The 25273-nt window shown below is 49.9% G+C and overlaps 2 protein-coding genes across 17 annotated transcripts in view; one reads left to right on the top strand and one right to left on the bottom strand.

The window, feature by feature from the left end:
- Positions 1-4405, bottom strand: part of LOC738370 (bromodomain-containing protein 9) — a 32642-nt gene extending 28237 nt beyond the window's left edge. For 6 of the 12 annotated variants that reach the window (XM_063814426.1, XM_054686214.2, XM_054686218.2 and 3 more), the window contains exons 1-5: positions 4264-4399; positions 3301-3512; positions 2816-2948; positions 1248-1308; positions 682-826 (exon numbers count right to left, since the gene is read on the bottom strand). In XM_063814426.1, the coding sequence (XP_063670496.1) occupies positions 682-826; positions 1248-1308; positions 2816-2948; positions 3301-3512; positions 4264-4306 (594 nt within the window). In that variant the 5' untranslated portion in view covers positions 4307-4399. The other 6 variants (XM_054686200.2, XM_054686206.2, XM_063814446.1 and 3 more) reach the window with 3 other exon arrangements.
- A 2-nt stretch (positions 4406-4407) lies between these two features.
- LOC742208 (pachytene checkpoint protein 2 homolog) overlaps positions 4408-25273 on the top strand; it is a 36115-nt gene continuing 15249 nt past the window's right edge. For 4 of the 5 annotated variants that reach the window (XR_008548639.2, XR_010158509.1, XM_063814479.1 and 1 more), the window contains exons 1-12: positions 4450-4712; positions 6405-6570; positions 8284-8413; positions 9285-9340; positions 10133-10223; positions 12938-13010; positions 15927-15990; positions 16785-16871; positions 17152-17258; positions 20653-20806; positions 23395-23507; positions 24661-24730. Coding sequence is in view for 3 of the 5 variants with exons in the window: in XM_063814479.1 (XP_063670549.1) it covers positions 4450-4712; positions 6405-6570; positions 8284-8413; positions 9285-9340; positions 10133-10223; positions 12938-13010; positions 15927-15990; positions 16785-16871; positions 17152-17258; positions 20653-20806; positions 23395-23507; positions 24661-24730 (1374 nt within the window). In the remaining 2 variants the exon portion in view is untranslated. Of the gene's footprint in view, positions 4713-6404; positions 6571-8283; positions 8414-9284; positions 9341-10132; positions 10224-12937; positions 13011-15926; positions 15991-16784; positions 16872-17151; positions 17259-20652; positions 20807-23394; positions 23508-24660; positions 24731-25273 lie in introns of all 5 variants that reach the window. The other variant, XM_063814481.1, reaches the window with a different exon arrangement.

The following is a 25273-nucleotide window of genomic DNA, read 5'->3' as shown; positions in this document are numbered from 1 at the left end:
CATCAAGTTTCCTTTTCTCCCACTCTCCTTTAAGTCTGTTCTGTTGTGTTTCTGTGAGTCAGCAAACCCTTCAGTAAGCATAAAATAGAAAAGTCAAGCTTTCCCCAGGGGAATGGAACCTAAGAGAGAAATCTAATGCCTTTCTAAACTACACTAATGCCAATTTTATCAAGCATTTGTTTTGCTTTCTTCCCCTGGGCTGCAAAACCAATGAGCAGTTGCTAATTCTCACAGCCAGCAGCAAGAAACAGAGTTAAGAGCAAAGTGCTCAGGAGACAGAAAAACTTACTATGCTAAAAAAACTAAATGCTCAATTAGTGTAAGACTAAACTAAGAATTAAAAAGAAGTATGTTTTTAAAAATGTCTAGTCTCAAGCCGTGCCACACCGGACACCTCACTGCTTGAAACAACATGTCCTATTTACGCCAGCGCAGTAACTTAGAAAGAAAAGAAACAGACTTCTAACAGCGTGCAACCTGACCTAGTTTCTAGACCAAAGCACAGAGAAAACGTTCACGACCAATCATTTCCTTAATGCTGTGTCTGTAAAACATCACCCGAACACAGAAACACCTGTGAAAGCTCAAAAACTAGAAATGATCTAAGGTGAATGAAGTCTTCCCAAGACATGAATACACAGAATTATGCCACGATTACTTCGGGCAATGAAAGTAACTTACCTTAAATTCCGTAACTGACTTGTATTCATTAGCTACAATTTTGTCTTTCATGGTGCCAAAATCCATGGGATGTTTTATTATCATTGAATATCCAGGAGCAATTGCATCCGTGACAGGAAAAGCAAAAAATCCATGGAGATCTTTTCTGAAAGCAAAGACATCTTAAAGTGGAAAAATCTAGATTTCTAAATGATACAAAATCTCTTACAATCCAAAAATTGGATACAACTGACCGAATTTTGTTTCTTAAAAATAAAAAAGTTACGAGCGTCTTTTCATTTATTGTGATAGGTATTTCAGATATAATAAAAATCCCCCCAACGCATCCTGGCGGCCGTCAATGTCCCAGCTCTAGCCTTGACTTCCCTCACTCTACTCTGACTTCAGAGTGAGCCACTAATGAGTTCATGAACTCTTCCTACGCACCCCGAAGTGGACTGGGAGTCACCAAGACAAGGTGCAGGGTCTGTTTCACAGCTGACGAGGCTGGGGTGGGGAATAAGGCCTCAGAAAAGATGACACCACACACCCCCAGACACTAGCTCTTCAGAAACGCCCAGGTTTACCTCTGAAGCTGGCGGAGGAAGTGTTCCAGGAGTTGCTGAATAGGTGTGCTCTCATTTTCGGCTGACAATTTAAGGAAAAAAAAATTGAATACAAGACTTTGGTATCCTTTCATTAGAGAGCTCCAAGTTCACAGTATCTGTCTGTCTAGTGTCTCACAGCATTTTAAGTTCCACCGAGAACTGGGGATATAAAGATACATCCGACTCAGCCTTGGCTCCCACGAAGCTCAGCCGGGTAGAAAGGGCACCCCCACAGCAGGAGTCATAAAAATCTCTTGTAATAACCGGTAGCCCTTACATCAACAATATGTGGTGATCACTTAGCAATGTTTTCAGCTCATACCACTACTCTAGACAAGAAATGGAGGACGGAACAAACGCTCTGGACATAAAGGTTGATCCTGAATTCACCGATTATTATTTCACTTGAGGTCCCTTAAAATTCAACAAAAAGTAAATAAATGGCCAGCGTGGTGGTGCGTGCCTGTAGTCCCAGCAACTTGGGAGGCTGAGGTGGGAGGATCGCTTGAGCCCAGGGTTATCTGAGCCCAGGAGTGAATCACGACACTGCACTCCAGCCTAGGCGACACAGCAAGACCATGTTTCAAAAATAAATTAAAAAAAGAAAGTGCCTGAAGAGCCAAATGACCACAGAAGCTCAGAAGGCCACCAGCTTTCCAGAACTTTCCTTCAGTGGAGCCAGCAGGCCTCAGACAGTTTCTGACGGCCTGAATGATTGCAGCACTAGTCTCCCCACTCCCTGATGTCCCATGTCCCAAAGCCCAGCCATCTGTTTCCCTATAACCCAGGAACCACTGGATGCTGAGAGTTGCTGGGAAGAGACACCCCTTGTCTTAGGTACAAATGCCTCATCACTGTGAGTTGTGCACAGGAAGGCTGGGGACAAAGAGAACTCAGAGGGCAAGTCCTTGTCAACTGGAAATTCCAGCCAAATGCCATCCTTCGCAGATGGTGCCCACGACAGAAATTCTACTAAAGGCCTCCAGCTTCCTTTGTCTCAGCCTATGGTCACTTTCAGCAACTTCAGACCCACCATTTGGGCCTCGAGGTCCCTTCTTCCCAAGGGGAATTACCTGCGTTTTCACTGACATGCATCTCTCTTACCAGTCTGACCCAGATGGGGCTACTGTTCCAATACTGTCTTAAGTGCAAACAAAACCAAACTTCAAGACCCAGGGCTGGCAAACTTTTTACATAAAGGCCAGACAAAAAACAGTCTAGGCTTTGCGGGTCACATACGATTGGTCTCTGTGGAGATGCCTTTTTGTTTCTTTTTATGAACGCTTAAAAAACATACAAGCCATCCTTAGCTAATAAGTTAAAAAACAAAACTGAAGGGCACCAGTGGTAACTGGCCACGCCTTGCTCTAGACATTCAGAGACACCGGAGGAAACCTCAGGCCAGAGGACACCTGGGATGAGGCCCTGGAAATACCAGCTCTCCTCCCTCCCATGCTTCTCCCCAAAGCAACAGGACACGGTGCCGACCCCTCATTTACAACGATGAGCTGTGAACACCAGGAGAGTCTCTAAAAGTGCACCCTTGCCTGGCTGTGTCCGGCACGCTCGGACTGGCCGATCTGGGGGCGGCTCCACCTCCACCTTCTTCCCAGGATCAAAGTCGTCAGCCTCTCCCTCCGTGTCACAGTGCTCCCTCTCTCGCTTCCGCTTCTTCTCTTCCTGGGCGGCAGAGTCAAGGTAGTGAGAAAGGCAGGAGTAGGTAGGATCCGGACAGGTCTGCCCAATCCCCTCGCAGTTCTCAGGGGAGGGACAGAACTAAGGGAAACCCCCTCCGAGATCCTCCTCATGCCAGGCTCCCTCCTCACAGAGACCCTGGCAGGGTCCGCTGAGGAACAGCACACCCAGGATCCTGGAAGTGAGTCTGCGGGCCTCAGCGGTTCGCGTTTTGCTACCAACGGAACACCCCCTCCCCTCCTCCAGCCACGCAGGCGCACTCTGCCTGGGTCCTAGGACCAGGCTCCCCACGGGCTCCTCGTGGGCAGCGTCCGGGCCACCGCCGCTGCTCCTTTACCTTTCGCTTCCTTCTTTCCTCATCGTCCAGATGCTTCTCCTTCTCGGACTTCTTCTTCTTCTTTTTCTTTTCTTTGTGCCTCTCTCGCTCATGGTCTGACCTGTCATCATAGTAACTGAAGTCGTGGCCGGATCCTGAGAGTTCAGTCACTTCACTTCCTCCGACCTTCAGGACTAGCTTTAGAGGCTTCTCCAGGGGCTTGTCGGCATAATCTGCACAGACACAGACCGAGTTCTACCCGCGTGCTCGGGTGCAAACGCCACGCAGCCAGGTGAGACGTGAAGGTGCTAAGAAGGAAAGGCCTCCCTAAGGAGTACAGCGGGGCTGCCAACCAGCAAGGAAAGACGGAAGGGAAGACCACAGTGGCGGCATGTCACTGCCTCCTTGTTCTCCCTTCCCCTCCACAGGGAGCTTCAGGTCCCTTTCGAGCCACGGTGTCCTCATCAGAGGCCCTGTGGGATGTTGTTCACATTACTCGTTCAAGAAGATGGATTAAGAGGGACCTGGAACCCCGGAGCCCGATCTCCCTCCTAGAAACCCCCAGCACTTCGGTTCACCCTCGCCTGACTTCCTGCAGGCGCCCGTGCTGCCCGCTGACACCCATGGAGCTGCTGCGGGAGCAAGGGAGAGGAAGGGAAAGGCGGGAGAAAGGGCAGCCCAGCTTCTCCCTGAGCTCCACACAAAAGCCAGCACAGATGCTTCCCTAGTCTCCAGGACCGGGGTGAGTGGGCTTGCAGCCTCGAACCCAGAACCCTCTACCAGGAACGTAAGCGCCTACCCAGGACCCCTCACGTGTGCCCGGTTCCCTGCCCGAAATCCCGGGACCCCCTCCCGCGTGCCCAGAACCCCTCCCTCGTGGCCAGGACCTCGCCCGGTGCCCAGGACCCCCGTCCGCGTGCCCGGAACTCCTCCCCCGTGCCCGGGACCCCGCCCGCCGCGCGTCACAAAGCGCCGCCGCCTCACCCTCGTAGGACGAGCGCCACTCGGCCTTGTGCTTCTTGCCCATGGCGGCGCCGGCGGCGGGCCCGAGGCGGGGGCTGGGAACAGCTGGCACCCGGTCGGACCTTGGCCGCCACCGCCCCCTGGCCCTGGCTGGCCGCCCGCGCTCGCTGCGCCGAGGTTGCCGAGCTCGCGGGGCCGCGGCAGGAAATGGCCCTGCCGGGCCCGAGCGCTTCCGGGTCAGGAGGTGGTGCGCCTCGCGCGGCAGATTCGAAGCTAGGGCGGGGTCCGCGGGCTGAGGCAGCGGCTGTGGCGGCGACGCTGGGCGTGAGGTGGCGGCGGCCGCGCCCTGGTTGGGTCCCCACTGCTCTCGGGGGCGCCACGGACGAGGCCGTGGGCGACCTGAAGCAGGCGCTTCCCTGTGTGGCCGAGTCGCCAACGGTCCACGTGGAGGTGCATCAGCGCGGCAGCAGGTGAGCCGGACCTGTCCGACACATCCTCTGGGCACCCACCCGCCCCGACCCCAGCGCGTGCACCGAGCCCCGACCCCAGCGCACTGATTCTGATGCGACTGAACCCCAGGGTACTGATCCGGCCCGACTGGACCCCGGCGCACAGGCCGCCGGGCCCCGACCGGATCCTAGCGCAATGACCCGACCCCACCGCAGGGCACTGACCCGGCCGACCCGAGCCCTGCGCGCAGGACCCCAGCTCACAGATTGAGCCCCGACCCGACCTCAGCTCACGGACCTGGCCCTGCCCCTGCCCCGGCTGTCCTCCAGTGCATTGATCTGGCCCTGAGTCCCACGTTGGAGAATAGGATGGCTGCGCATTACAGAGAGCTCTAAAGTCTCAGCCGAAAGTTGGGTGGTTATTCTTTGAGCCACTGTTTCTCAGACCCTTTAATTGTTCCCGTTCCTCACGGACTCGATGTTAAATTTTTAGGGTTCAAAGCAAATCCCACTCATTTGTGACCAAGTCAGTTCATGGTATGGTGGGGCCTGTGGGCTGTGCTGCTCCCTGGAGTGGGGGGAGCTCAGCGGCGGGGCCAGACCTTCACAGACCCTCCTTATGTCCATGGAGGGTGGATTGAGGTCAGGTGAGACCACCAGCCTCAGAGGGGATGCAGAGGAAGAGACCTTTCCTTTAACAGAATAGCTGTTGACTGGGTATTTTCTAGGTGCTGGAGTTCAGACACGTCAGCATAATTGCACCAGGGCCCAGAGACACCTGCACAAAGCCCCATCACAGCCTGGCGACACCTGTGTAAACACCTTAGCGCTCAGAGACACCTGTACACAGTGCCACCGCAGCCTAGAGACACCCCATGTACAACCACACCTGGGCCCAGAGACGCTAGGCATAATCACACCAGAGCACAGCTGCACCTAGAGGACAGACACCTACGTACAACTGCACCAGAGTTCATAGACACCTGCACACAACCGCGCTATGCATGGTGGTCGCTGCTTGTAGGGTGCTGGGACGATTGCAAAGGGGCCACATATCACCTGCCTGGCTCTGAGGAGCCTGTCCAGGAGGGCTCAGAGGGAGGCAGACATTGAATAGGACTTAGAGGGTGACTGCAGTTGATCAGCCCAGTAAGCTGGGACAGTGCATAGCAGGGCACAGAGGTGTGATCCAGGACCAGGTCACTGTTGTAGAAAGGGGAGGTGTTAGGAGGACTGCAGCAAGGGGGGCCGAGGGAAGCCCTGGATACCAAGCTTAAAGCATTAGATTTTCTCAGCATGAATCACAGCTATTGGAGACTTGTTACAATGCAGACCCCAGGCCTGACCCCACAGCTGTGGAACTTCATTAATAATAGTGAAAGCCAACATTATTGGGTGCTTACTATGTGCCAGGTATCGTCCTAAACACTTTGAATGTATTAATGACTTCACAGTAGCCCAGCATAGCGAGAACTCTTACTGTTGTCCCCTTTTTCTAACTGGGAGCTGAGGCACAGCTTCTTCAGGGCACAGCTGGTAGAGGACCCACAGGCAAGGGGTGGCTCTAGATTTGGTCCCAGGCAGGCCAACTCCAACCTATCCTGTTAACTACTGGGCTTTCTTATGTATTGTCTGAGTTTTTCAAAACACTTCATTTTAACATTTTGTTTTTGAACTAAGATCATTTATGTGTGTTTTGGCTTCTTTTTTTAGCACTGCAAAGAAAGAAGACATAAACCTGAGTGTTAGAAAGCTACTCAACAGACATAATATTGTGTTTGGTGATTACACATGGACTGAGTTTGATGAACCTTTTTTGACCAGAAATGTGCAGTCTGTGTCTATTATTGACACAGAATTAAAGGTTAAAGACTCACAGGTAAGTTACTAATTTGCTGGACCAAGGAACAGTTAGCTGAATACAAAGGTTGTATCATGAATGTCTTGCCGTTTTCATAGCCTGTTGTCAGAAACAGGTTCACTTCTCTGTTGGTTTGGGTGGCTAGACAAGTTCTTTTCACTAGCTGTCAGGAGCCAGGTGCTGGGAGTAGGAAGTAGCCCTGATGTCGGGGTGCTCTCAGTATAGCAGTAACAGATTGGAAACCAGGAATGAGAATGCAGTGCTGTACAATAGTGGGCTGCGCTGGTAAGGCCTGTGTGCCATGTCTCATTCTTTCAATCAGCAAATGTTTATAAAGTGCTCAGTGTGTGCTAGGGCCATAGGAGGTGTGGGGCCACAGAGATGAGAAGATGGGCTTGCCTTATAGAATTCCTTTATCTCATCCCATGCATGGCCACCTCACCCACCATCTGAGTTGATGCGTATGGGTTAGAGGAACTTTGTGTGAGGGCGTGGAGGCATTGGGGCGATTCTGGCACCAGTATAAAAACAACCTGAAACATTCCTAAGGAAGACTTATCACTTACAGTAGTACAATTCCTGTCCTGTAAGAACCAGCTGTGAAGGACAGGCTTGGTACTAGGTTCTGCTCGTGAGGTGGACCTCCCCATTCATACGTTAGGACTCATGTTTGCGCATGCTCAGAGCTTTGTGCACACCGAGATCTGATAATGCCGTGGTTTTGGCCAGTCTGAGGGAAGGAAGAGCTTCCCACACTGTTGTGGAGGGATGGACACCCTAACTGGAGGGCACGGGCTGCCCAGGGAAAGTTCTAATGTTCTCTGACTGCAGATTCACTTGTAGGAATTTATCGTAGCTGATAATCATGCAATTTTGTAGATCTTTCTGAACAGATGTTTGTTAGATGCTGTTAATAATAGCCAACAATTTGAAATATTTTAACTGTCCACCAGAGGTCAGTTAATAAATGTAGGAATTCCATATGTCTACACTATGTACAATATAGCCATTAAGAAGAATGAAATAGATTTCTTTCTACCAATGTAAACATTTCTCTGAGTTAATAACAAATGTAAAAAGACACAGTTAGGAAACCGACTGGGCAAGGTGGCTCATGCCTGTAGTCCCAGCACTGTGGGAAAAGGATGGAAGGATCACTTGAGGCCAGGAATTGGAGAATGGCCCGGGGATCATAGCAAGACCCCGTCTCTAAAAAGAGTTTTAAGAAATTAGCCAGTGCGGTGGCGCACACTTGTAGTGTCAGCTACTCAGAAGGCTGGAGGTGGGAGGATCACTTGAGTCCAGGAATTTAATGTTGCTGTGAGCTGCGATCGTGCTGCTGCACTCTAGCCTGGGCGACAGAGCAAGATCCCGTCGCAAAAAATAAGTTAATAAAAAAAAAAAACAAAAAACCTTATGTGATAAAACTCAGTTTTTGGTCCCATCTGTGTGAGTGTATTTATATAATAACGTCCCGGAGGCTGGATTTAGGGCACTTTTTCATTCTGTAAGTAAATGTAGGGCCCAAAGAGCAAGGGATGGGTATTAGCTTTCAAAAGAGCCAATCCTCAATCTGAAATAAAATAATAGCCTTCTCATCTAATCTGAGAACTAGCTTTGATTATACTATACATTCAGTTTTTATTTGTAGACCTTAACATCTAATTTGTATGGTTGGAGTTAAGTGAGAGTTGGAAATGTGTGTCGATATTGGCTTTTCCCTCATTTTAGCCCATCGATTTGAGTGCATGCACTGTTGCACTTCACATTTTCCAGCTCAATGAAGATGGCCCCAGCAGTGAAAATCTGGAGGAAGAGACAGAAAACCTAATTGCATCAAATCACTGGGTTCTACCTGCAGGTATGTGGGGTGTGATGGGAGTTGAGGGGGAGGCTGAGGTCAGAGGATTGTATACTCAATGCCATGTCAGTTCACGGGGGGTGGGGGGGGGTTCTGTTTGTCCATTTGTTTTGTAGGATTTTAGGATGTTTTCTCTCTTATGAAATGGAAAGTATATCACAAAAGAGGAAAGTAGAGATTTCCAGTGTGGGACCATACTGTTCCTTTGGGTGGGTACCTTAGAGTTCATGGCTAACGGAGAGTGCCCATGTGCTCTTCTCACATGCCTGCTTGGTCTGTCCTGCTGAGTGGCTCCTTGTCTGCTTGATGCTTCTCCATGGGCATTGCTGATGGGCTCTAGCAGGCCAAGCCCAGGGCTTCATTCAGTCAGTGTGTGGAGAAACAGGTGGATTTGGCATCTGAACTTGTGTTGAAGCATGGGTAAAAGACAATTGTAAATGGTTATGATCATAAATTTTATAATGTGTTGTTTACCACCAAAAAAATGATAGTTTAATGAAAACATATTGTGGGGATTATGTTATACATCAATGTAAAATAAATGACAATATCGTAAAGAAGGATGGGAAGTTAAAGTTTTTTTAAAAGACTATTGCGCGTGATAATGAGACATAAAGTGTAATTCTTTGACTCCATCCAATTGTCTGCCAGAAGTTACATGTGACTGGCATTTATTTTGCATCTTTGATTTTAATAAAAATCAAAATTTGAAGAAAAATTTGCAGAATTTATACTTTCCTGTAATCAGAATCATAGTCTTGCCTGGAGCAGCACAATGGGAAGCTCAGGCTTAGGCTCAGGGGAGACTGACTGGGGGTGGCTGTAATTGCTTGCCTTCCTGAAGTCAGGTCTTTGTTTAATTCTGTCACAGCTGAATTCCATGGGCTTTGGGACAGCTTGGTATACGATGTGGAAGTCAAATCCCATGTAAGTTGCTGTGCCTTTTCCCAGAATGCCCTGTTATTTGAAGAGGAACCATTACTGTTTTGCTCTCCAACACCCCTGAGCAACTTGATGCAGATGGGTTTTTGGGAGCCCCTGTCTGCTGGCAGCCCTTGTCCTGGACATCTATCCTCTAGGATTGCTCCAGAGTAGAGCTGGTCTCTGAGGAGCTCCCTGAGGGAGAAGAGGGAAAGGGAGAATGTGAAGGCAACTTAGAGAATTCAACCCTCTGGAGATGGGAGGAGGGAAGGTGAGCAAGCCTGGTCCGCACAAAGGAAAGGCCGGTGTGTCTTAACCCTTGCACCCTCTTCAACGGGAAGGGTCTTTCCCATGCCAGCAGCTGGCTAGAAGACTATCACTCAGCTGTCCTCTGCATTGATAGTCTGAGACTATCACTCAGACTGCTCCTCTGCATTGTGGCTGTTGTTATTTTGCGAATAATAACTGCTGTATCATTCTAGGGAAGGAGCTTACTCATTACTTGATAAACAAACCCCTTAGTGGTTTTGTTTAATGTTGGCACTTTAAATAAAAGTGATCATTTTGTTGCTCTTCTTATATTTATAATAGTAATAGCCAGTGTTTTTCCTTTTCCCTTTTGGAAGCACCTTCTCTTCTGAAATGAAAGCATTTGGAGGTGATGATCTCTTAGGAGGCGGCCTCGCTCCCTGTGCTCCCTCTTCTCATGTAGGATTAAGCCCTGGGGGAGGGCACATTTCTTGGGGACCTTTGCCTTGTTGGTACCTTTATCAAGCTCTTTTTCTTTTTCTCTATCAGCTCCTTGATTATATGATGGCAACTTTACTGTTTTCAGACAAGAACGTCAACAGCAACCTCATCACCTGGAACCGGGTGGTGCTGCTCCACGGTAAATTATGCAGGCTTTTATTTGACCAGATAAGTGGCATGAAATTTAGCCTTTACTTGTACCTTCGTCCTTCTGCAAGGAGTTACCGCTCTTTGTTTTCTGAAGGAGCCACAGCTGTCCGAGAATGTCCCCTCTCTGTGAAGCAGATCCAGCTCATGACACTTGGGACATTTTTTGTTTGTTTGTTTGTTTTTGTTTTTGAGACAGTCTCGCTGTTGACCAGGCTGGAGTGCAGTGGCCCGATCTCGGCTCACTGCAACCTCCACTTCCTGGGTTCCTCCCAGGTTCCAGCAACTCTCCTACCTCAGCCTCCCGAGTAGCTGGGATTACAGGCATGCGCCACCACACCCAGCTAAGTTTTGTATTTTTAGTAGAGACGGGGTTTCACCACATTGACCAGGCTGGTCTCAAACTCCTGACCTCAGGTGATCCACCCGCCTCAGCCTCCCAAAGTGCTGGGATTACAGGCTTGAGCCACCGCGCCCGGCCCTTGGGGCATTGATTACTCAGCACTTAATCAAGTCTTCCTGTGGGGGGCCACATTCCAAGACATCCTCAGATGCCCCAAACGTGGATAGTACTAAACCTTATGTAGACTATTTTTTCCTACAGACATTCCTATGATAAAGCTTAACTTATAAATTAGGCTTGTAGTACTCAGAGCTTTACTTTGTGAGGAGTAAACTGAAAAAGCCATATTTTAAAGAAATTCTGTCTGGTTCTTCTCAGGAGAAAATACTGATGGTTTGTTGTTTTGTTTTGTTTTGTTGTCAATATCACCGGGTAGAATGGGGACACGGGAATTGAGTGGACTCGAGAGTATGAAACTGTAGCAAAGTGTTAAATAGAAGCTTGAAGGGTACTTGGCTTCTTTAAGTCAGTTAAGATTGCGTGACAAAGTGACCTTAAAACACAATGTTCTTTTAAAGAGCAGACAGGCCCTGCATACTGCCCTCATAGCACAGTCAGAGTAAGCAGCAGGTGTTTTAATTAGTGAAATAAGTTGTTTCTGTTTGGAACCAGTTACGTATTTCCTCTTTAATTCTTGAAAATACCTGCAGAAAATTAGAGTTGTATGTCTCCATTTTCTGTTAGATGCTTTCCTTTTTCCATATTGGTCACCTCGCAGCTTCTGTGAGGCATCGTTTGTAGGGTCCAGCCCCACAGGGTTGGTGGGTTTTCTCCCCATGTGCAGAGACGAGAGAGTGTAGAAATAAAGACACAAGACAAAGAGATGAAAGAAAAGACAGCTGGGCCTGGGGGACCACTACCACCAAGACGCGGAGACCGGTAGTGGCCCCGAATGCCAGGCTGCGCTGATATTTATTGGATACAAGACAAAGGGGCAGGGTAAGGAGTGTGAGCCATCTCCACTGATAGGTAAGGTCACGTGGGTCATGTGTCCACTGGACAGGGGACCCTTCCCTGCCTGGCAGCTGAGGCAGAGAGAGAGAAGAGAAACAGAGAGACGGCTTACACCATTATTTCTGCATATCAGAGACTTTTAGTACTTTCACTAATTTGCTACTGCTAGCTAAAAGGCAGAGCCAGGTGTACAGGATGGAACATGAAGGCGGACTAGGAGCATGGCCACTGAAGCACAGCATCACAGGGAGACAGGCCTCTGGATGACTGCGGGCGGGTCTGACTAATGTCAGGCCCTCCACAAGAGGTGGAGGGGTAGAGTCTTCTCTAAACTCCCCGGGGGAAAGGGAGACTCCCTTTCCCGGTCTGCTAAGTAGCAGGTGTTTTTCCTTGACACTGACGCTACCGTTAGACCACGGTCAGCTTGGCAGCGGGCTTCTTCCCAGACGCTGGCATTACTGCTAGACCAAGGAGCCCTCTGGTGGCCCTGTCCAGGCATAACAGAAGGCTCGCACTCTTGTCTTCTAGTCACTTCTCACTATGTCCCCTCAGCTCCTATCTCTGTATGGCCTGGTTTTTCCTAGGTTATGATTGTAGAGCGAGGATTATTATAATATTGGAATAAAGAGTAATTGCTACAAATTAATGATTAATATTCATATATAATCATATCTAAGATCTGTATGAAGTATAATTATTCTTATTTTATTTATTTTATTATACTGGAACAGCTCGTGCCCTCGGTCTCTTGCCTCGGCACCTGGGTGGCTTGCCGCCCACATCATGCTAGGGGACGCTTGGCAGGCAGGCGTGCAAGAAGAGTGCTGGCCTCTGCCTCTTCTAGTATGGGGTATGAGCCCACTGAGAATTGTCTTAGGAAAGAGAGTGGTTCTGGGGGCAACAGGAATAACACATGACCCCTCCACCTCCATTTATCAAGAAAGGTGTGTTTGATCTCTGAAAGGTGCCTTGATGAGTGGATTTCATAAAGGAAGAGTGGGGACAAGGACAGGTGTCAGCAAAGATGTAGGCTAGAAAATGCAATGTTCATTCCCGATGCTAAGTGAGACTGTAGGCCGAGAAGCTGGGAGCAGTGCTGGGGGTGGGGAGGCGATGGAGGCTGAGACCAGAAATACGAAGTTGAGTACAAATAAGAAAGAGGGGGAGACGTAAGTGTATTGGTAATATTTCATAGCATTTAAGTTTCCAAGCAGACGTCATTGTAGTAATAACATTAATAGCTTTTAACTGTATTCCTTATATTTTATGGATAATGGAAGTTACTATTGTTTTAAGAAATTTGTTGTAGCACTGACTTAAAAATATATTTGCTTGGATCTTTGTCACAGGTCCTCCTGGCACTGGAAAAACATCCCTGTGTAAAGCGTTAGCCCAGAAATTGACAATTAGACTTTCAAGCAGGTAACTTTCGGTAATCTGTGAGAGGAGAGCCATGGGAATGGGATTTATAACGGGAGGTTGTTCTTTTTTTTTTCTAAATCATTTTACGCAAATAATAGATTCCTCTCCACTGTAAGTCACTTGATTCCTCTGTATTCAGCAAAGTTTTGAGTTATGATTTCAGTCTTTTAAGATTTGAGACTTACTTGATTGCCAGCACATGATCTCTGCTGGTGAATTGCACTTCAGAAGACTATACTTTCTCCCCTTGCTGGATGCAGTGTTCGTCTCTAATTACGGATTTGTCTTTTCCTCTTGAGTTCTGTCTGTTTGGGGCTTATGGTTTTCATCATATTTGGAAAATACCTGGTCATTGTTTCCTCACTGAATTTCCTTGACCCTCCCCTTTATCTGGGACTCTGTCTGTTTTCATGTTAGACTGTTTGATGTTGTTCCACAGGCCACTCCTGTGCTTTTTCGTTTTTTTTTTTTCAGTTCTTTAGAAATATGTTTTATTCGAAAGTTTCTATTGCCGTATTTTAAGTTGACTGATTTTCTACATCATCTAATCTGCTTTTAATTCCATTCAGTGAAGTTGTTATGTCTGATAGTGTATTTTTCTGCTCTGAATGTTCTATTTGATTCTTTTTATACTGTTTTTTCATTATGTTCTCGTTCACGTCTTGAACAACCCCATAATAGCTGTTTTAATGTTCTGTCTGCTAATTCCATCATGATTGTCATTTCTGATTGTGTTTGTATTGACTGGTTTTTCTTCTGGTTAGGGGTCACATGGTTTTGCTTTGTTGGCATGTTAGGTAGTGTTTGATTAGCTGCTGAACATTGTGATCTGAAGTGTGTGGATTGTGTGTTCCTTTAGTGAGTGTTAGATTTTGTTCCGTTAGGCATTTCCATTACTTGTGATTTGGTGTGATCCTTTGAGGTTTGGTTTTTTTAAGCTTTGACTGGGAGGGGTTTAGGTTTGGTCTTAACACTCAATTATGGTCCTCTGGGGTCTCCACTGAGTGTGCTGAAGGATCCGTGGGCACTGTCCACTCTGGCGGTCGGAGTATGCACTCCTCTCAGCCTGTGTGAGGTCCAGGAGCCCTTCAGCTCACAGACCACGGGCGCCCTTTACATAGCTGCAGGGAATGTCCCCTGCTCACACACACCTGAGTATTCATCCAGGACATCGGGGGCGCCATGAGGATCCTGGGCACTCCTTCTGAGGTATTTCTTCATATTTCCTTCCCCTCTGGAATTCTGTTCTGCAGCCTTCAGTCACTTCAGACTCCCTGAACTCCAATCTCTGTCTCCTCGACTCAGCGAGTGGCTGTGCTCCACTTGGGCTCCCTCCCGTGCCTGTGGTTGGAAGATGCCTCCCGGCAGAAAGTTAGAGCATTTGTAGAGAGGGTCCCTGGTCTTCCGACTCAGGAGTCCCAGCCCTCACTGCCCTGTGTACAGCAACCTTACCAGATGTCATTTCATCCATTTTGCCTTAAATGAGGTTTTCTCATTTAAGATTAGATGGTAAATCTGCTTCCTGTTACTCCAGTATGACTAGCGGAAATCCTGTGAGGTTTAATTTCATATACATAATTTTTGTTCTTCAAAAATGTCTTGTAAATGTTTTTACATAGGGAAATTGCTTTATTTTGACCCCTTAGCTTATGTTCAGCAACTTGCCCTTTGCTTTGACATATTGAAATACATGTGTGTTTTCAAGATCTCTAGGGGCATGCCAGCATGGCGGCTCAATGCCTGTAATCCCAGCGCTTTGGGAGGCTGAGGCAGGTGGATCGTTTGAAACCAGGAGTTTGAGACCAGCCTGGCCAACATGGAGAAACCCTGTCTCTACAAAAAAATACAAAAAATTAGCTGGGAGCACATGCCTGTGGTCCCAGCTGCTTTTGAGGCTGAGGTGGGAGGATCACCTTAGCCCAGGGGGTCCAGGCTGTGGTGAGCCTGGGTGACGGGAGTGAGACCCTGCCTCCAAAGAATAACCAAAAAAGATCTCTAGGGGCAGAGAGGGAAACACAAGAGAAGGAAAATGTTATTATAAGGAATATAGCTTTTTCCAGTACAAAGATCTGGAAATATGCATTGGTTTTATGGCTTAGAAATGGCAAAAAGAAGTCTTAGCAAGCCTTTATTCCTCACTCTATCAAAGAATCAAAATGTTTTATAATTAATTTTGTTTAATATTCAACCCAGTCTATATTTTGTTAGATTGTCTGTATCCCTCCACTGTTTTAATAAACAGTATCAGTAAACGGTCTCTCTCTTTTTTACGTGGAATGCCAGTGATGCTTCTTGAACGTAATTCTTTTTCTTTTGTGGACTTTTGACATGGAAGCAAGTGAAAAGAGGACCTGGAAGTCAGTTTCTCTCTGGCCTCAGTCTTGTTCTCTGGTGATTTAGTCAGCAGCTAAGCACGCCCAGATCTGTCTGCGGGCTTCTGAATGGATAGAGGAGTGTTTCTGGGTTCCGGTCAGTCTGTGTGTGTTAAGGTTAACTTTGGGCCACCTGAGCATTCCTGGGCTCTGGGGTCTGTGCTGTTTAGGGTTCTGTGGAAGGAGGGGAAAATGCTCAGCTCCTGCCAAAAGCTCTTGATGCTTCTATTTTGTTTTGTTTTCTATCTTATGTTAGTACTGCTAATATTTTTAAACATAGAAATATAATTTGTAAATAGATATAAAATGGGAGTTTTTACTCTTTAACTCAATTGATACAGTCTAGAACTACTGATTGAATCTTGTTAGACTTTTTCATAATTATTTAGTACACGGAGGGCTGGATTCCTGAATTCTTTGTCAGTAATTGTAATCCCCCCGATGCTGGGCACTTGAGATGTTGCATTCAAGACGCATGAATGGCTGCCGCTGAGGATCCACAGGACCAATTAGTAATTCTCTCAACTCCTTTTTTCTATCTCAGGTACCGATATGGCCAATTAATTGAAATAAACAGCCACAGCCTCTTTTCTACGTGGTTTTCGGAAGTAAGTATTAAATATTAATTCTAATTGTCTGGATTGTATAGCTGAAAAAATGTCTTGTATGTTAGGCAAATCCTCCTCCAGAAGCTTCAGGAGAGAACTGGGTGGGAAGGGTGTGTGAGGATTGGGGCTGACTGTGATCAGAGAAGGTTCCGGAGCTGGGGCCCATGGGGACCCTCCCTTGGTTCTCCCCAGACCTATGACTGGGTGGGACAGGACAATCGATGGACTCTCAGCAGGGCAGGGCTGGCACTCAGGGGACTGCAGCCCTGCCATGCATGTCCTTGGTGCTCATGCGCCGTAGCACTGTCTGTGAGCTGAGGGGGTCAGACAAGGTGATGTCACATGTGATTCTTACCTCTGAGGAGCTGTGCCCAAGTCACCTGGCATCCGCACATCCCTCTAGTGAGGTGAGGTGGGACCAGGCACGCTGGGCACAGGAGAGCCTGTGAGGAGTGCATCCCAGCCTGTTTGCATCTGTGGTCTGCCTCTTTTCCTCATTAGAGAGGACACACAGGTAAAGCAGAGGTACAGGTCACCCTCACTGTGCCACCCCGGGCAGGTCAGGTGTGGTCTCAGGTCTCAGCACCCTGGCATTCAAAGCAGAGGGGAAGAGTGTTAGGCTGACCTCCTCCCATGCTGCCCTAGCTTCTCTGATTTAGGGAGCTTTCTGAGGGGCCGTCAGGAGACAGTGGGCTTGTGGGGGCAACTGGGGCAGCAGGCCACGTCAGGGTCCCCCTGTGCACCTGGCAGTGTGGTCCCTGCACGTTGACACTAAAAGGGTGTTTGGGTTCCAGAGTGGCAAGCTGGTAACCAAGATGTTTCAGAAGATTCAGGATTTGATTGATGATAAAGACGCTCTGGTGTTCATGCTGATTGATGAGGTAGGCATTTCCAGATAAGGAAATTCATGACAGAATCGCCTTTTGCCATTGTGGGGACACAGCCTACTCCTGATGCTCCTAGCTTTCCCCTCCTACAGCCGGGCTGCCCTCTATCCCTCCCTGCACTGTGCGCCTTTCCACCTTGCCGCAGCATCCGCAGGCTAGGCATGGGAACACCCATTCATTCATCTTTTTCACATGCTCAGGGGGGCGTATCCCCATAGCTGCCTGTGAAGTGCCAGGCCCTGTCCTTTTTGACCCCATTGCTCCCTCCCAACAGGTGGAGAGTCTCACAGCCACCCGAAATGCCTGCAGGGCGGGCACCGAGCCATCAGATGCCATCCGCGTGGTCAATGCTGTCTTGACCCAAACTGATCAGATTAAAAGGTAACCAGGACATGCAGCAATTTTCCCTGAGAAGTGATGAGAAGTTTGTCCCAAAGAAATGCGTGATACTTGTACAACCCTAGATCTTAGTGCCCAGCTCTTTCACCGGAAAGTGCATTTGGCATTGAGTATCGACTCCTTTTCCACATTGGAAGCAGCATATCACAAATGCTTTTTAAAGAAATTGTTTTTAGTGTATTAAAAATGTAAAAGAAGGCCAGGCATGGTGGCTCACACCTGTAATCCCAGCACTTTGGGAGGCCGAGGCAGGCGGATCACAAGGTCAGTAGATTGAGACCATCCTGGCTAAACACGGTGAAACCCTGTCTCTACTAAAAATACAAAAAATTAGCCGGGTGTGATGGCAGGCGCCTGTAGTCCCAGCTACTGGGGAGGCTGAGGCAGGAGAATAGTGTGAACCCAGGAGGCAGAACTTGCAGTGAGCCGAGATCATGCCACTGCACTCCAGCCTGGGTGACAGAGCAAGACTCTGTCTCAGAAAAAAAAAATGTGAAAGAAAACTCAGGCATGGTAAGCATTTTACGTAGCACAGAAAAGCATAAAATGAAGAACTGCTACATTCAGGCCTTATCCCACCCACTTCTCTCCTATCCCACCCACTGTCAGCACCAACTAGTGCTGCTCGTAGGTGAATGGCTGTCCCCTGCTCGCCCTGCTGGCCCAGGACAGACAGCTTCGTGTGCAGATGGTCCACGTCTCCACAGCCCAGCCTCACAGGGCCAGGGCCTGTTGTCATTGTAGCCCAAGTTTATCAAGCTTAAGGAGCGACAGCTGCTGGCCCAACTCCCAAGGAAGTGATGGGCGAGCCAGAACCTGCCTGTCCCTGTGTGGTGCTCAGCCAGGACTCAGGTTCCTTCTGTGAAATGCTTTCTGTCCTCAGGGTGCCTGGGGAGTCCCTGGCATTCTCAGAAGCTGGATTGTTGAGTGTGGGGTGACAGCAGACTGAACTGTGCAGAGGAACGTTTTGTCCAGGCCATCACCACTGTCTCACCACAGAGAGCGTATCTGGCTTCCTGAGAATCGCTCGTTTTGGGGTCAGCTGCAGGAATGTGTGCCAAGACCAGCTCGGTTGGGGAGACCCTAACCCAGTGGCGCTAGAGGAATTAAAGACACACACACACAAATATAGAGGTGTGAAGTGGGAAGTAGGGGTCGCACAGCCTTCAGAGCTGAGAGCCCCGAACAGAGGTTTACCCACGTATTTATTAACAGCAAGCCAGTCATTAGCATTGTTTCTATAGATATTAAATTAACTAAAAGTATCCCTTACGGGAAACGAAGGGATAGGCCGAATTAAAGGAATAGGTGGGGCTAGTTAACTGCAGCAGGAGCATGTCCTTAAGGCACAGATCGCTCATGCTATTGTTTGTGGCTTAAGAACGCCTTTAAGCGGTTTTCCACCCTGGGCGGGCCAGGTGTCCCTTGCCCTCATTCTGGTAAACCGACAACCTTCTAGTGTGGGCGTTATGGCCATCATGAACATGTCACAGTGCTGCAGAGATTTTGTTTATGGCCAGTTTTGGGGCCAGTTTATGGCCAGATTTTGGGGGGCTTGTCCCCAACAAGTGTGCAGGTCCTGGAGGGGGGCCTCCTCTGCCTCTGACTTCCTTCTCCTCTTGTCCACTTCCTCCCCCACCTGGCTTGTCTCTCAGTCTACTGCAATCTGGCTCCTGCCCCCGCCGCAGCCCAGCAGCCCCGCATTCACATGAGTGTTCCCTTTTCTCTTTCTGGAACTTTGCACAGCGCTGACACCCTGATGGCCCCTTCCCTGAATCTCTTTGTGCCTCCCTCCCTGGCCTCCATTCTCCTGTCTCCCCGGTTTATGCTGCTGGCGTCTCTCCGCAGGGAGGGGTCTACACAGCCTGTCTGTGGCCTTCTCTCCTGGCGTGTGCCCCTTCAGCATGGCTCAGGGTTCTGTGGGGGGAATCCCAGACCTGCACATCCACCTGTGACCAGACATCAGGCTTAGATGCCCGGGATGCCAGGCACACTCCCACACTGCTCACTGGGCCCCAAATCCCTAACTTCCTGGGATTCCACACGACGCTGATGGCCTCACTGTGCACCTGCCACTCAAACCAGAGGATGGAGGCCACCGTGACTTCTCCCTGTCAGTCACAAGGGGGTGTGGCTCAGGAAGAAACAAGGAGACACGCTTGCCTCTCTTGCCTTCATTCCCTCGTGCTCCTGGTTCCAGCCCCTCTCTAGAGGACTCTTTCTGTCCCCCACCAGTCCTGTCCACTCCCGCATCTCTGGATTGTCAGCCCCTGGGTCGTGATCTGCAGGCCTAGGCCTCCCTCTGGCCCTTCCTGCAGCCCCACCCTCCTGGTGCTGGACTGAGCAGCTGTGAGTTCACCCAACCTCTGTGCCTTGTTCCTCTGCTGGGGACCCACAGGCTCCCTGTCCTGCCTCTGCTTAGCTCACCCCGGCGTGCAGGCACAGGGCCTGCCCTCCCTTGGCCAGGGTCTAGGTGAAGTTGACCTTCCCCAGGCAGCAGTGGTAGCACTGCCACATGTGCAGCCACGCCCCCAAGGCCTGTGCAGCATGCTCCCTGGGGGCACCTTGTGCCCGCTCTGCTGGCTCATGCTGGGTCCTTGGGGGACATTGGTCAACAGACCAGGCAACAGGGCCTCTCTCTATGGAGTTTAGACGCTAGAGGGGAGAGCAGATCATGAACATGGGAAGTAACCCAGCTCTAGAGTATGTCTAGGGATGATGAGTGGCCATGCCCAGGTGGTGGTGGGCACCAGAGCCCACGGTAGGTGGCACAGTCAGGAACGCCATGCGAAAGTGAGATCCTTGCTAGGCCAGGCGCGGTGGCTCACGCCTGTAATCCCAGCACTTTGGGAGGCCGAGGCGGGCGGATCACGAGGTCAGGAGATCGAGACCATCCTGGCTAACACGGTGAAACCCTGTCTCCACTAAAAATACAAAAAATTAGCTGGGCACGGTGGCGGGCGCCTGTAGTCCCGGCTACTTGGGAGGCTGAGGCAGGAGAATGGTGTGAACCGGCGAAGCGGAGCTTGCAGTGAGCCAAGATAGCACCACTGCACTCTAGCCTGGGCGAAAGAGCGAGACTCCGTCTCAAAAAAAAAAAAAAAAAAGGAAAGTGAGATCCTTGCCAAGGTTGAAGGCAGTGAGGGAATGAGCCAAGTGGGGCTGTAGGAGAATTCCCGGAAGGCCCGGAAGGCCAAGGAGCAGCGAGAGCAAAGGCTGGGGGGTCTGCGTGGGCTGTGTTGGCACAAGGCCGCTTTCCTTCCTGTTGGCAGCCTGCTGGCCATCGTCCTGCCAACCTCCTTGCCAGATAGGGCAGGATAGAATTGGGTCACCGACAGCCGTGATGACTGTGGTGCTTGCTTCTTGGCCACAACAGGCATTCCAATGTTGTGATTCTGACCACTTCTAACATCACCGAGAAGATCGACGTGGCCTTCGTGGACAGGGCTGACGTCAAGCAGTACATTGGGCCGCCCTCTGCAGCAGCCATCTTCAAAATCTACCTCTCTTGTTTGGAAGAACTGATGAAGGTACCTTTATTTTTTTTTTCCTCTTGATACAAATGTATTTCTTATATGTTCTTAATTAATTAAGATAGCTTAAAATAAGCTCGTTCCAGTACGGAAGATTTCAACATATGCATTAACTCCCTTCTTAAATTGAAAACTAGTTTTGTATGTGACAGGTTGAGCTGATAGTTGAAACTAGGGCCACTGACTCAATATTTTTGTTCTTTTGGCACAATACAGTCATCATTGTTCATTATTTGAGGTACCAGTCAGTGTAGGGGACGTCAGTGACGGGCTGTGCTCACCTGGCTGGCTGCACAAATCTTAGTTCTCAGCTTACCCCGGGCATTTCCAATGCCCTGCCTCTCGGGGGCCTGTATCCTTACCTGAAAGAGGAAACATCACGGGCGTAGTATGGGCCTGGTTTTGGTCACGGGGTCCACATGACGTCACGTTCTTGAGTCGCCTGTTGTGATGATAGGCAGGAACACTGTTGCCGTGGGCAGAGTGACACGTTCGGGGAGTGTGTGTGAGTCCGGAAGGCCGTCGCCATGGGCCCAGCGACGCGTGCGGGTTGTGTGTGTGAGTCAGGAAGGCCGTCGCCGTGGGCAGAGTGACGCATGCGGGGAGTGTGTGTGAGTCAGGAAAGCCGTCGCCACGGGCAGAGTGACACGTGCGGGGAGTGTGTGTGAGTCAGGAAGGCCGTCGCCACGGGCAGAGTGACGCGTGCGGGGAGTGTGTGTGAGTCAGGAAGGCCGTCGCCACGGGCAGAGTGACGCGTGCGGGGAGTGTGTGTGAGTCAGGAAGGCCGTCGCCACGGGCAGAGTGACGCGTGCGGGGAGTGTGTGTGAGTCAGGAAGGCCGTCGCCATGGGCAGTGACACTGCGGTGTATGTGAGTCAGGCTAGCAGGGACCTGCCCCATGCTTGTGTTTCTGCTGCTCTAGCCCCTGTGGGAACAGACCTGTCCCAGACAAATCATCTTGCAGGGGCCTTTGTTTAGGGTAGTTGGGCCGTAACCAAGCAAACCAGTGAATGGGGATTTAAACAGTCATGAGTTTAATGCAGTTGTTGCCACCTGCTGGTACCACAGAGTAGGGGTGTTAACAAGGATGGCACACCCTGCTGTGGTTGCGGACGGGAGAACTGGTCTCAGCCATGGACCCACTGGGCCTGCCCGGGTCAGCTCTGTTCAGGCATGGTTTTCTTGGGGGTTGGGGAAAGGAGACGGAGCTCTGTGGAGCTTTGCCTGGAGAATGCCAGTGATCTGAAGACTGAATCTACAGCAGTTTTGCTGCCAAGGAGCCCCACGTGATAGCAGATCCTGCGAGGAAGTCGTGTGTGTTGGAGGTCCTCACGCACCTTCAGTGTGGGTTCCAGCCCTCACAGTGTGACGTTTATACACTTGTACACTCATGCTGTGAATCCAGGGGATGTTTAAAGTGTTAGCTAAGAGGGATGGACTTTTTCTGGGACAGTGTAGGACAGGGGTAGTTTTTTGTTTGTTTGTTTGTTTATTTTGAGACACAGTCTCACTCTTACCTAGAGCTGGAGTGCAGTGGTGCGATCGCAGCTCACTGCAACCTCCGCCTCCTGGGTTCAAGCGATTCTCGTGCCTCAGCTTCGTGAGTAGCTGGGATTACAGGTGCATGCCACCACACCTGGCTAATTTTTGTATTTTTAGTAGAGAAAGGGTTTCATCATGTTGGCCTGGCTGGTCTCAAACTCCTGACCTCAAGTGATCCGCCCACCTCAGCCTTCCAAAGTGCTGAGGTTACAGGCGTGAGCCACCGTGCCCAGTGATAGGGGTAGTTTCTTATTTTAGGCAGTTTATATGAAATTAAGACATGCAGATGTCACAGTGGATATTGAACTGGTCTCGAAAGCTCAATATCCCCCAAAGCACAAGCACAAACTGTCTTAATTTTGCTCACACCCCTCAACAAACCTCCAAAATGTTCAGACAATGCTATTTTCTTCCTTCTCCTGGTTCCTGAGTCAGAACGGTTCGTATTAGAATTCAGTCATAGTAAGTCAGTGTGCGCACCTGACTGTTGGCAAGGCTGCTTGGAAAAGCATGACTTCCAGACAAATGATCTCTGAGGGGAACTTCTGGTGCCCAGCTCCTCGGTCAGTCAGACACTGTCATGCTGCCAAACAAGCCTCACCTTTAAAACAGACAAACTAGGATCCTGCTTTGGAAGTCAGTGGAAGTCCTGGCTCTAAGTCCCAGCTCTGCCCACTGTGGGTTTTGACGTCTCCGAAGGTGGCATAACAGACTGGACTGGGTGCCTCCAGGTCCCTTCCCTTCCTGACACACAGGGAGGAGAAGTTTTGGCTCGAAACACAGAAGAGGCTATGTTGCTACTGGTTTCTGAGGCATGTTCCGTTCTTTGTATTTGTTTGAAAAAGCAGAATGTGTATGCTGAGAGGCATGAGAGAGCGAGCTTGTTCCCTAGTGCAGCTGTGCATCTTGAGTCGTCACCGTCTGGATTTCTGTGAGACATGGCGTGGTTGACATTTGACCTGCAGGTGCTGTCCCTCTTGCTGACCGTGCCTACGCTCAGGCCTCTGTGGACTCAGCTAACCGCCTGTACTTCTGTCTCCCCAGTGTCAGATCATACACCGTCGCCAGCAGCTGCTGACCCTCCGAGAGCTAGAGTTGATTGGCTTCATTGAAAACAACGTGTCAAAATTGAGCCTTCTTTTGAATGACATTTCAAGGTGCAAATTGACCTCATTTTTGTAATCAAGAAGAATCCATTTGTGATATTAACTAGGGAGTCATTGTTTCCTTTGAGGAGACCAGGGAGGGCCGTGGGTGTGAACTCTCAACACAGTATAGGTGTGAACATGCATGTACACACGTGTGTGTGTGTGTGCATGTGAGTAGAAACACGCAGCACAGCCACCTCCTTCCAAAGGAGATGTAACCCTTGCTCAGGGAGGGCGCTGGCTCACGTGCTGGAAGCCTGCAACCCTACGGCTGACGACACTTACAAGGATTCGCAGAGTCCACAGAAAGGAAATGGCTTTGGGGGTCCAGGGAGGGTGGAAGGGAAGGTAGGAAAATCAAACGGTGCCTTGAAGGATAGAATTTGGTTCCAGCTGGAGAGAAATCAGGAAGGCTGCTGGAGCAGTGTGTTCAGGTGACTGTCTAGTGGGTTGCAGTGTGGAGGCTGGGGAGGTGCCGGAGAGGCGGGGGTGGAATGGACAGAGCCTCGGGTTTCTGGCCAGAGTTTGAATTTTATTTTGAAGTTGGCAAGAATGTGGAAGGCTTTAAACAAGGGATAACATGAAGAATGTAGTATTTTTTAAGGATTTGGATTATCTGTTGAAGAGATTTAAATCAGTTAAGATGGGAACGAAGAACAGTTCAGAGACTTCTACAAAAATTGAAGATGTGAACCCACCCATTATTTGGGGACTCTGTGCCTACTGACCATGTGCCCGCTGCATCGTGCCCTACACCTGGTGCTCCCAGGCAGGTGATGCCTTCCCTGAGCGCAAGGATGCTGGCCCTGGGGCAGAGGCTCCCGGGCAGGTGATGCATTCCCTGAGCGCAAGGATGCTGGCCCTGGGGCAGAGCACACAGGTGTGCCTTGGGTGTGCTTCAGAGCCGCGAGGACACTGCCTCCCAGAGCAGGAGCTGAGGATGGGGAGAGACCGGCCCCATACGAGAGGCCAGGGGCAAAGGGACATTCAGAGGGCAAGGCTCAGGAGACCAGTGAGGGGCAGGAAGTGCCCTATGAACCCAGGGTGTGCCTGGGACGCCTCGGCTTGTGTTCCCAGGGATGCCTCGGCCAATGAGGAAAATTAGTCCTGAAACGTGTGATTGTATAAATTGCTGTCTCTGAACTGGGTTTTCTTTACACAGGAAGAGCGAGGGCCTCAGCGGCCGGGTCCTGAGAAAACTCCCCTTTCTGGCTCATGCGCCGTATGTCCAGGTGAGTCTTCACTGCTGTCCTCCAGCACCCGCCCTGTCCGCAGGTCTCAGCCTCGCTGGAGATTCCGCTTAGTAGCCCTGGGGTATCAGCCTCATTTTATCTCAGTTTCTAAACCACAGGGTCCTGGGGCCGGAGGAGGAGCTGACCTTGGCACCGAAACACAGGGGCTGTCTTGAGTCCTTTGGGAGGAGGCGGCTGTGCCACATGCCTCTGCTCACACGCATGCATGCACACACATGCACGTCTGCCTCTGTGGTGTGCTGAGCTCGTGGCCAGGGCCCTCGCTGGCCTCACCAGAGGTTTGTGCTCTTTCAGTCTGGGTTCAGCTCACATAGAACAGTGACTTGGATCCACAGCCTCACCCACTGGGTGCTGGGCCTGTTGCAGACGCTTCGGCCCGGGGCACTCACCCCTCCCCTGCACTGTCCCCAGCAGCCGGTTGGGGTAAGGACTCAGTGTCTGGCAGAGCAGATACACTTACATCTGAGAAGAGAAAACCCCCATCTTGGAATGTTTCCTTTCAAATCAGAAGTGACTCAGGCT

Source organism: Pan troglodytes, chromosome 1, assembly GCF_028858775.2.
Source record: "Pan troglodytes isolate AG18354 chromosome 1, NHGRI_mPanTro3-v2.0_pri, whole genome shotgun sequence".
NCBI classification, from domain to species: domain Eukaryota; kingdom Metazoa; phylum Chordata; class Mammalia; order Primates; family Hominidae; genus Pan; species Pan troglodytes.
This window is presented reverse-complemented; position numbering and strand designations above follow the sequence as displayed.